General features: G+C 40.8%; 1 protein-coding gene across 1 annotated transcript in view; it reads right to left on the minus strand.

Moving 5' to 3' along the window:
* Positions 1-12,281, minus strand: part of RNF11 (ring finger protein 11) — a 47,625-nt gene that overhangs the window by 1,807 nt on the left and 33,537 nt on the right. The window contains exon 2 of the mRNA XM_054036813.1: positions 3,517-3,686. Coding sequence (XP_053892788.1) covers positions 3,517-3,686 — 170 coding nt within the window. The remainder of the gene's footprint in view (positions 1-3,516; positions 3,687-12,281) is intronic.

The raw sequence follows: 12,281 nt of genomic DNA on the forward strand, positions 1-12,281 counted from the left end.
TAAATAATTCTATTATTACCTGTTCTTTAATGCTTTTTAAAAGTGGACTTCTCCAGCCAGTCAAAGCTATTTCTACTTTAAAATGAGTAAGTGACATGCCTGGGTACGAAGCTATTTGCAGTAGTTGACTTATAAATATTAATCAGAACTTTACTTTAAAAAAACCCCCAAGGTTCTCAGAGTTAAACTATGGGACAAAAACATGTAGGCCAAATCATCCCTCCAAGTCCACATGTGGAGGGGACAAACAACTTGCAAACTGGAGGAAGGGGTGTTGAAGGAGCAATTCTTCTATGCCACTGCCTCACTTCCTCTAGCCCCATATAAGCCTCCTCTGCTGGGGCTGGGCTCCACAGGTGTGGAAGGGGCAGGTGGGGAAGCTGTTCTCTTCACCTCATCCTCTCATAGACAAGATGGGGATTTCCTGGGTAAATTAACACTAATGCCATCAGTACTAGCTTTCTTGGGAGTGCTCTCGATGCTACGTCCCTAAAATCCCACAGAGCCTCCATGTGGATGACATTAGCCTCTGGCACATCCTGTCAAAGTAATGCTTTTTATCCTAACTCCTCACTCTGTGTAATCTACCCATGTGGGGGAGGGGCACCCCCTCCCATCCAACAACATTAGGAGGATGCTGAATACAAGCTCAGTTTCCAGTGAGCTGTGTGGTTAAAACCCACAGGGGGATGACTTGACTCTATCGAACACTGTAACTTGTTTGATCAATGTAAAAAGGCCCTCAAAACTGAAGAAGCCACAACTACTGTAATTCCCCTGGTCTCCATCTCCCCCCAGAGGCCATTTCCTTCAGGCATTCACAATCAATGCTGTGCTCTGTGCCATAACTGAAAAGGCTGCTGCTCAGTTCAACCGATTCTGTGAGAGATTCTGACATGAACACTCCGAGGTGCAGTTCCTTTTTTCTATATTTTGGAATGATTTACAGTGGCAGATGTCGCCATTTTGAAGAATACAGCTTTCAAGGAAGAAAAGCTCTGGAATGGTGCTTTCTAGTGGCATAAGATGACAATGTTGCCAACTCCCATGATTTTATTGTGAATCTCGTGCTATTTAGTGTTTATTCTTAAAGCCAGAGTTCCTGGAATCATGGGATTATGTGAGAACCTGTTTGTAATCAACTTAAACTAAACACTCTTAAAACAGTGTGTCCACACAAAGCGAGACTGGTTTAACTAAATCAGTTTTTTAAAATCACATCTGTCATTAAACAATGCAACTTTTCTGTTTAGGCCAAGCCCCTCTCTCTTGACTCAGCACCTCCCTCCTCATGAGGGACTGTTGTCTGTGCTCCTGATTTCCCTCCCACATGAAGCAGCCAGACTCTCTCCAGCATGATGCAATCAGATGTGCCCAATACAGCTGTGCTGCTGTTACTTTGCCATTGACTCAATGTTCTATGTAGGCCAGTCAGAGTACTTGAGCCTGAATCACAGGGTGTTCTTCCAATCAATCAATCAACAGGAGTCTCTTGAGACTTGTCCTATGCCTGGAGGACAGAAGCTCAATCTCCATATCCCAGTATAAATGGCAGGAAACCACCAAGGCACCAGAATACTTTCAGTAGTGCCAGGAGTGGCCACTCTAATTCTCTACTAAGCTAGGAGTGAAGAACCAAGTTCAAGTCTCAAACTTTTGGCCCTTCTGCAGTAGCATAGTATTTCCATGAGATTACTAGACCAGGTCAAATCCACTTTGACTTGTTGGAAAAATGATCAAGTTACTGTAACTTAGACAGGTGAAGAGACATCTACCATAATACATCCATTTTCCTCTCAGTACATGAAACTTCAGGAACCCTACTTGCTACAGCAAGCAGACTTTCAGCTCAAAAATCAAAGCCCTAGTGATTCACCATTAAAGACTTTCAAACCTGTCTCTAACTCACTTATCAGAGGGATGGGACAAGGCATAGGAAAACTTCAGTGATCGTGGTGCATGGAAAACAATCTTCCTTAAAACCACTACTTGGCCTGGAAAGAAAGCTGTAAATTTCCTTATGGCAGTCAGGCTTCAGAAAAGAGCGAAGAGAAACCTCCTTATTACTATCAAAACTCAGGAGATTGATTGCAGCCTGACACTTCCATTACAATGAATGGAAACTATTAAGCTAAATATATTGTTGCTTAAAAAATATTTATATGGTACCATAAATTTACAGGATGTCTTACAAACATAGCTAAGACACAGTCTGTGCCCTGAAGAGTTTATAATCTTAGAAAGACAAGATAAGCAAAACATGGGACAACAATTCAGGAGAGAGAGGCTGTGATTATTCTTGATGCGGAGAAGAAGGGAGGATGGTAGAAGGCATGAAGTCAGAAATGCAAAAAAGGAGACAGAAGGATCAGTAAGACCAAAAGGACTGGGAGCAGCATGGAGGTGGGGAATAAGGGCAGAGAGGAACACAGATGTTTTTGGGGACAAGATTAGGTAGGAGAGAAATAGGAGCTTTAGTTAGTTAGAGGCAACCAATGGAGGGATTCAAGGAATGGGATGATGTGGTCTAAGCAGGGATGGGGAAGACTGCTTTTGCAGTGGTATTTTGGCATCTACTTCACCCTAGGGCAGGGGTGGGCAAACTTTTTGGCCCAAGGGCCACATCTGGCTGGGAAAATCGCATGGAGGGCCATGAATGTAGGGCTGGGGCAGGGGGTTGCAGTGCAAGAGGGAGTGCGGGGTGTGGGAGGGAGTGCGGGGTGCAGGAAAGGGCTCAGGGCAAGGGGTTGGGGCAGAGGAGGGGTGCGGAGTGTACAATGGAGCTCAGGGCAGGGGGTTGAGGTGCAGGAGGGGGTGTGGAATGTGGGAGGGGGCTCAGGGCAGGGGTGCAGGGAGAAGTGCAGGAGTGGGCTCACGGAAGGGGGTTGGGGTACAGGAGGAGTGCGGGAGGGGGCTCAGGGCAGGGAGTTGGGGTGTGGGGTGCAGGAGAGGTTTGAGGTGCGGGCTCCGGCTCAGCACCGCTTACCTGGAGCAGCTCCAGGATGGCAGCGGCGCGCACTGGGTTGCTCCCAGAAGTGGCTGGCACCACGTCCCTGCGGCCCCTGGAGAAGGGGGAGCAGAGGGCTCTGTGCGCTGCCTGTCGGGACCTCCCCCGGCCATTGGAAGCTGTGGGGTGTGGTGCCTGCAGGTGAGGGCAGTGCACGGAGCCCTCTGCCTCCCCTCCCCCAGGGGCCACAGGGACGTGGTGCCAGACATTTCTGGGAGCGGCATGGGGCCCACGGCGCCACAGGGGTGGCAATCTTGTGGGCCAGATTCAAAGCCCTGACGGGCCGGATCCGGCCTGCAGGCCGTAGTTTGCCCACCCCTGCCCTAGGGTATATAATCTCATTGCTAATCAAGGAAAGTGAGATGAAGAATAAAACAAGGCAAAAAAGAGAAAAAGTCTTCTCCTCCCAAGATCCACTCTCCTGCAGAAATGTCATTTAAAAAAACAAAAAACAAAAAAACAAAAAATAAACCACCGCCACCTTAAAACTACTAATTTGTGTAACTTACTCTCTAATCTTCTTCTCAGAGCCATCTCGTCCAGGATCGTAGACTCCCTTAGGCAGGTGCTGTATAAGGCCTATCCTTTGCGCTATTCTAATTTGTTCCTCTTCTGTTAGTTGTGTTGCTAGCCGAGTCTGGCTAGGAGTTGGATGATAAACAGGAACTGGAACCTGCTCCTAAAATAGAAGATTTAAAACAAAAAACAAAGTTTGCTTTGCTGATGTTTGCTGACATCAGTGGATTTTGGAATATACTAAACTTACTATTCACGTTGTTCCCTTTCTTACTCACTGAAGAATGTTTGCATGAAGCTCCCTCTGCTACCCCACACATTTTTGGCTTAAACATAATATGGAGGATAGGATAACGAGTGATGCCAGCTTCTCAGGAAAACTGGCAAGGATCTATTTTTGGCAGTTCTCTACCAGACTATTTCATTTTGTCTCCAGGAGTTATTCATAGATTAGTTAAATAGATGCACAAACTCCACATGAAAATAGGCAAATAAAGTTTACATGGATTTAACTAATGGTTAGATGTTCTGCCTAACTATGAAATGTATGGAGAAAATTTACAAACATAAGTTGATGTACTCTCATTCTGTACACTTATGGAGAATCATTTGTGCTGACGGGCCCAATTTATAGTATCATGATTTTACAAAAGGATCTTTAATTGGCTCTGTAATTACAAAATCATGTACCACCTAAACAATAATTTAGACCTGTAGATTTATTTCTTAACAACTTTAAATATACTAACGTGGACATAATTGTCCAGTTAAACATCTGAACTTCCAATACATTTTATATATATATATATATATATATATATATATATATATATATATCTCTTTATGAATTCTCTAAAGTTGGTCTTGAAGCGACATATATTTTAAATTTGTATTTCCCACACAAAAGAAAATATTTTAAGCATACAATCTCTCTGTGACAGATATGGCAATTTCCTGCAATATCCTTAAATGACCTTATTGTATCAAGTTTATGTATTATTGTGGGCCAGGATTGTATCTAACCTCTGGAGGGGGGAGATGTAACAAATAGTGCAACACCATGCAGTATTTTTGGAGTCCAGTGTTTAACATTAATGGTTTATGTATAATTGTGATCTACTCCATAAGAGAGGGCTACCACAGCTCCTCCAGGAACTAAAAACAGTGGGTGGTAACTGAGGCAAATCAGCCAGGTTGCAATCCCCCAAGAGAGGTGCCACCTTTTGGGGAGGCTCCCATATACTAGTTCAAATTAAATTCTCCAGAAACCAACAAAGAAAAAACCTGTAAATAAATAGCCTAAATTTAAGATGACACAGGGCCTTCTTTGTAATCTGGCAAATGGACAGGACCTTCTGTCCAAAGGGGGCCCCCAATCCTTGCAGAATGGTTGGAAGGATTTGACCTACTATGGCCTCCTCAGGCTAATAGATGGCATCTAATAAGCTTATTAGCATATGTGTACGGTCTTTTATTGATTTTAATGTGTGTTATCGGTAATGCCTTCACCTTAAAAATAAATTGCTTGCTTATAAAAAGCTGTGTTGTAACTTGTAACTGGGTGCAATTATGCTGTTCATAGCCTTCACAGAGAAAGTAAAGTGCAGACATTCGCCTGTTAGGCAGTCTGGCTTGCTGGGAATATCACAGTATAGGCAGGGAATCGCGCAGTCTAGAAAACCACTGGTCAGGAGGGAGAGAGATGTGGGTTGCTGCTCCAGAGAGGTGACAGCTGAGGATCCAGGAACTGTTAAGTGGGTGCCCTTGGTGGACCACAGGAGGGTAATACGAATGTGGTTACCCTGGACTGTGACACTCTTCATCATTTTCTCCCAAACAGACACTTTTCATTGTTGCTTAAGTATTTCAGATACTTAAATCAGTGTTTAAACCCTGTACTTGCATTAAAGCCGTTTAACAATGTCTACTAACTGAAGGGGAGAAAAAATCTACTCATCAGAAAAAACTGAGTGAAACTACATATTTGTACGTCAGAGGCACAGCATCATTAATCATCTATTTTTCTTATAGTTCATGTTGAGAGGAAATTGCTTCATATTAATCATATAATATGAGACTAGGTAAATCAGACGTAGGAAATTTCAGACTCTGCAAGGTCCCCATCATGGAGTTTCCACTTAAACATCACCAGTTGCGGAGGCATCAGGCTTTACATCTCACAGAATAACCAGCAGGTTCAGCTCCCAAAACCTGAGGATCTTTATGGAGTCACTAGTTCACCAGGTACACTCCTATGACAGCCTTGTGCCTGTTCAATCCATCACAGGTTCCCTCAGCCCCTCCAGCTCCCAGACATCTCACTCCTGTGGAAGTCACAGTACCAAGAAATCCCATGCCAACTGCTGGGATTTCCACACCATGGAGTCCATTCAACATTGACGTAGGAATTACAGAGGAAGGGGAGAGAGTGGAACAATACAACATTGCCCTCAGTGTCCTTGTCCCCGAGGTTTCTGCCAGTCTGGGTCAAGGTTAGCAAAATAGTTGAGAATATTTATGCAATATGCCAATCAACCTTTAGGACTCAATAAAACTCCTGGCAACCTCATACAGAAGGCTATAGTTTCAGCTGAATGCACACAGCCTGTTAGATTCTTCTCTCAATGCAGAGAGCGTATGATATGAGCAAGGTGTTGCATCTGCGAATACATGAATGCACTGACCTGCAAGAATCACAGAAGGCAGACATAGAAAGGACCCTACAGGCCATCTCCTGTCAATATATGCTTGTTTCCTACAGTACATGTCCTAGCATTTTTGTCCAGCCTAGTTTTAAGAATCCCAAGCAAAGGGGCTTTCCATTGGGAGACTATTCCACAAACAAATTTCCCTGTCAGGATGCTTTTCTTAATATGATCCCATCATTATTTAGTTATTCCTTCTTATACAACACTAAATAATTTCTCTCCCTCCAGGAGAAAAATATTCACCCTTTGAATATCTGTAGATTTATGTCCAACCCTGAAGCCAAGCTATATTTATCTAGATATATGATTTTTCTTTACAAATTATGATCCTTTTTGTTCTGGCATTGTAAACCCACCCATCTTTCTGGTAGAGCAATGACTCAATGATCCCCAGGTGGGGTCGCACCAGAGCCGCATACCGAGAGTGATACATATACCCAAATAAGTCAACCTCCCTACTCTGCGACATGATGCCTTTGTGTATCCAGCCTCCAAATGCAACTTTTACAGCCATATCATATTGTAACTCATCTCTAATTTGTTCTTTATCATCATCTTCAGGCCTCTACCAAATATCACTTCCAAAGTTTCTTCCTCTCACTAAGTTATGAATGTTCCAGACTAATACAACTGGAGAGAAAGTCAGCATTTTCCCAAACTGGATCTTCTGTAATTATTTGTTGCCTATACTCCTTATCTCTCTGAGTCCCTTTGTACTATTTCTCTGTCCTCTGGACTGGCGTCCTCAAACCCTCCCTACAAATTTAACATCACCTGTGATTTTCTTCCAGTTATTAAAGAAAGTGCTAAATAGACTAACAGAGAAGCCGAACACTTCCCCACTACTTGACACACTGCTGCTTATCATCACCTGTTGTTTATGAAGGTTTAACAAGTTTTTAAGATGGATCCTGGACTGACTGAAAAACTAGCAAGCTCTGCAGAAAGACTTTGAGGGTAAGAAAATGCTTTAGGCAAGGGATGTAATATGTTAAGTTTTAGACTCTAGAAAGAATGTTATACTTTTGTTTTATTTTTAACCATTTCTGTTTCCTTTATTCTGACTCCATACTCATTTGAATCTGTGATTCTCTGTGCTTTGCCAATGAACTTATATTTGTTTTCACCATAAACAGATTACAGTGTGGTGTTGTTATAAAGGATCTGATCCTGAAATGCAACCTTCCAGCTGTGTGTACGCTCTTTGGGGACCCCTTACCTGATAATTACTGTGAGTGTCCAGTGTCAGGGGACGGACACTACAGGCAGACGCTTCAGGGAGTTTGGGGAATTGGGTACACAAAGTGTTAAGCGGCAAGGCAAAGTAACAGCTGGCAGAGTCCTGGGGAGTTTGTTTGCGTGGCTAACTGACTGAGTGTTCCAGGGAGCTGACACACAGTTTAGCACTAGCAAGTCTCTCTCTCACTGAGGCAGGGGGATAACATCGTGACCTACAGTTCTGTCTCACAGTGGAACTACCAAAGAGGAGGAAATTAGACAGGGAGCACTTGCTGTGCCATGTTTAAGCAGAAAAGGGAGTCATAGGGCAGCCACCCCACTACACTATGGACATTTATTCGAGTTAGGCAGATGGACTAAGATTTGGCCCCATTTTAAAAAAAAGTCTGCTTTGTATTTCAAGTAAAGATTGGTATTTAGTAGTGTTAAATGTTCTGGAAACAGGCAGATTCTTTTGGGTTAAAATGCTTTACTGCATTTTTACATGAGCATCAATATGAAATAGGCAAGAGTGAAAAGGGGAACATTTCCTATTATCTCCCTGTCCACAGCAAAATACGCACACTGCTTAGCAACTAATCACATGATTATCAGGGGTATTATATGATGCTTATTCATGTGAGTAAGAGACAGCACAACAACAACAATCCCCAGTGAGGCATCTTTTAAAGTATACTTAGGAAGATTCAGATGATAGCCCATCACATGACCTTATGAATTAGAAGGTTATAAATTGATCTGAATATAAATGGGATCTAAAGGAAAGCTGTGGTTCTTTAAATAAGATTCTGTTACGTGATAAAAGCAGGGTGGCTCCAAGTGAAGATTACTTTTATTAAGTGTTAGATGGTCACAATATAAACACAGTGAGTAGCTACATTTTTAAACACCCAAAAACACAGCAAAAGGAAACATCTCTCAATTATTTTAGTCTTCAGTACACAGTGAAGTGCTGCCATGACCAACAATATCTTGTTTGTTTATTATTCCAATCCCCTACCTCCCAATTATGTCTTCTCCCCTCCCTCCTAGGTAGAAGAGGAAAACAGAAATGATCAAAGACATCCCCCTATAACATTCAGAAGCTGTCCATAACTATACCCTGATCTGGAAAAAATGATCTTTTGTCTTCCTGTGTCAAGTCTTCTTTGTACAACACTTTCATGTCTGACATAACCAATTAAAGTCAAGAATTTGCAGTTGCCAGCTGTGAGCATCTACAATCCAACATGCTAGACAAGAATCTCTTCTCAGACGAGTAGCCTGAGAGGAAGACAAAAAATGGTGCTGTCTTTTACTGTTAATCCATCATACTAGTGATTAAAAAAGAGGGACACTGACAAGGTCCCATGAAAATGCATAAATCAGTATTACTGGAAGTAAAAATACATAACACTACAATATGCATGATTGAGAGCGCCTGAAGGCACTGTTAATCTCCCCTCAAATTACTATTCAAAGTTGGACCATCAAACCCAACCATTATGTAAACATTTTAGTAAAAACAACAACATGCATAAGCACAAGGCAGAATACTATGTGAAGTGGTTTGTGGTGCTTATATTTGTGAGTAATATTTTTGAAAAATTCTGAAAGTATTTATTCAATGAATGTGAGAATTCTGATTTCTTTAGCCAAGTCCTTTAGAACAAGGATTTATTCTGTTCTGTGGGGGGAAGGAGGGGTTAAATGTTAGCTGAAGAAGCAAATTTTAAATATTATATGGATATGGGGTATCAGGGATTTTCATGTTTATATACTGATATATTTAAAACAAAAGACCAGAAGATGTTTGTACACACAGTGGAGGCAGATCTATAACATTTTAATTAAAACAACAAACTGGAAAACAGTACTTTATTTCCAAGATTTAGGAATACAGAAAACAAAATGAGCATTACTTTTCCCAGCAATTTTTTTGCAATCCTATAGCTATTTTTAAAATTAATATGTATTCCAAATATTAAACCTTGTAACCAAAGTTTAATGTGGAACTCCCATTCTCTAAAATTAAACATTTTGGGATGTTAACCTCATAAGATAATGATCTCTCGTAGCCAAGACGGACAAAGTTAAGTCTTTGCAGGATCAGGATTTACGTGTGTGTTTAATTTTACTGTCATGAGCAGTTCCACTGATTTCAATGGGACTAGTCACCATGGTAAAGTTAAGCATTTGTGTAAGCCTTTGCAGGATCAGACCTTAGAGCCCAAATTCTCAATCCTCTCTCAGGCAAGTAGTCCCATGAACTTCAAGGTGGATCGTTCAAGGGAGTAGTGGTTTGCAGGATTACAGCCCTTAATCAAATTAAGTTTATAGCTAAAGGCCCTTTGACATACATATTAGTAAAAGAGATGATATAACCCTAATAATTGTAATATAGCTAAAATGGAAGCATAAAGCTTTTCTGTCCCTCTTTCCATCATCCCTCATGGAAAATGTTTTTGCAGACAAGTTATGAACCACTAACCAGCATAGGGAAACCTTGTCTGGTTTATTTATCCCTTGATTAAGTTGTCAAACACCTCAAACTAAGATGAAATTTCATGTTGATTTTATTTTTATGCAAAAAGCTAAAAATCCAAACAAATATCCATACTAGTATTCCTCTAATATGACTTAAAACCCTCTTGATGCCCAGTTTATTTTAATTAATGTATTACTTTTTCATGTGAATTTAGGGCTGGTGAATGATCCCTGATGGACAGCCCTGAAAATGGGCATCTTCCACTTATCCACAACAGCGATAGCTCAGATAGTGGCAATACATGTCTCCCTATACTGATCTGCCAATGCACTTCTCCCTTGAGGGACAGAAGAAGAATTCAGTCTCCATGCTTATTCAATCCTGATTCAGTCAATTTCCCTGGCCACTCTCAAGAGACCCTGGGAGAGCAGCAGCTTGGGTTTCATCCTCCTGTGATGTGACCATCCAAGTCTTCAAAAAATCTTTCTTGAGTCCTCCAACAAAAAGGAGGATGTCAGAACTTTAGAATCCTAATGTAAGAAACAAGCGGGGGTGGAGGGTGGGGGAACCCCTAGCAATGTTCTGTGTGTGGGCCCCATAGTACTTTTTAAGCATTTTCTGCCACAAGAAGGAGCTTTCATTAGGTGTGAGTTCTACTCTGCAGATTTCTCCTTAAAACACTATAGTCATTTATCTGGCAAGGTAGGTACAACTCCTCAACAGTCATTGCTTACACTGCTGTAAAACTGCTTTTCTCTAACCTCACATTGTACAGCATTTTCATCTTGTACTTGCATACATAATGATTTTGTAAAACTCTGAAAACAGGTCACTGGTAAATCAGAAACTCTTAATCCTGGAGAAGATTATTTTAAGATTATTTTATTCCACATAACAGCAATACGTTATACCGATATGTATAAATATATAATTTTTAGAATCGCACCAACCTGCACAATTTTCCCTTTGGCCTTCCTGCTCCCTACAAAAGGTGAAGTACTAATTCACAACCTATACATAGATCTATTTAGCTCTTAAGAAATATATCGGCATAACATTACATTATTCTTTTTTTAAAAGGAAATATTATATGAGGAGTAAACATACCACATGGCTATTTAAAGGAACACTTAATTTGTTGTTAATGTCTTCTTAAAATTATTACACCTAAAATTATGAAAAATCTATATATTTTTATCACATCTGCTGTTTGTTAGTTACTTTTTCCATTTTTTAACTTGGACAATGAAAGTTGGTAAAAATCAGTTTCACTTTCTGGTTCACACTGTTGCAGTGTTTGGATTGCAAACACCACAGGGAATGTTATTTGTTTAAAAACAACTAGTGGGATTTAAACATAAATAATAGAAACATTTACTTTGTGTAAGCTTTAAAAATATAAACATCAAGATTTTGGGCCAAATACTTTCTGTCAATAATTCAGACACCAGAACAAGTCAATTGGAAGAGTCCCAATTCTTTTAACAGCATTTAGACACGTGATGTTGTAGAAATAAAATTATATTTTTATTAAAGGGCTGAAATGGCCATAAAGCAGTTCCTTGAGTTTCTCATTCCATAGGTGTGTCAGCCAAAGCATAGACTCAAATGTGGAAATAAAGAAAATAAAAAGGCCTCACTTGGTTTGTTCTTCCCCTCCATTTTACCACTGGGAAATGCAGGGAAAATGGAGTGAAGAGTTAGGGAAAAGGAGAACAATACAGCAGAATGAGAAGTTAAGAAGAGCAGGATACATTTTTCTTTTAAATTTGTATTTTTTTTAAAGTCATCTGACGTAATGACACTGACGTCTCAGATCCAATCTGATGCTGGCATTTTCAGAAGCAGAATGATACACAGCAGCCCATATTCCAAAGAATGCAAAGAGGTGCAAGTCTATAGAGGGCAAATAGCAAGTACTATACTCAAAATACGACATGTTTCTTATAAGCACAGATCTCTAGATTAACATCGCCAAATAGGTGCACGACTCATCCTCAAACTTTCTCTGCTATGGTCTACATAAGAAATATATTTTCATGCGATATTGGTAGCAGATTTCCTTTAGTGAGGCAAAGAACCATGTGATCTCTGGCTGAATTAATGAGACTATCATAAGAGCTGTGGAGCTTACAGCCATTCAGCATTTCCATTAACTTTAATCAAAAGCACAGATTCCATTTACACTGTAGTCTCTGGGTGAGCCTAAGTTTTTTGCTCTGCCAAGTGACTTTTTTAAAAACTGAAATGAGTGTCAGAAATTCCTGCCCCACTCAGCAGGATTTTGATTTTACAAACAGAGGGATAGAGCACGGCCAGCCCTTATGCTGGCACACAGCGAGGG

This window comes from Malaclemys terrapin, chromosome 8, assembly GCF_027887155.1.
Source record: "Malaclemys terrapin pileata isolate rMalTer1 chromosome 8, rMalTer1.hap1, whole genome shotgun sequence".
Lineage (NCBI taxonomy): Eukaryota > Metazoa > Chordata > Testudines > Emydidae > Malaclemys > Malaclemys terrapin.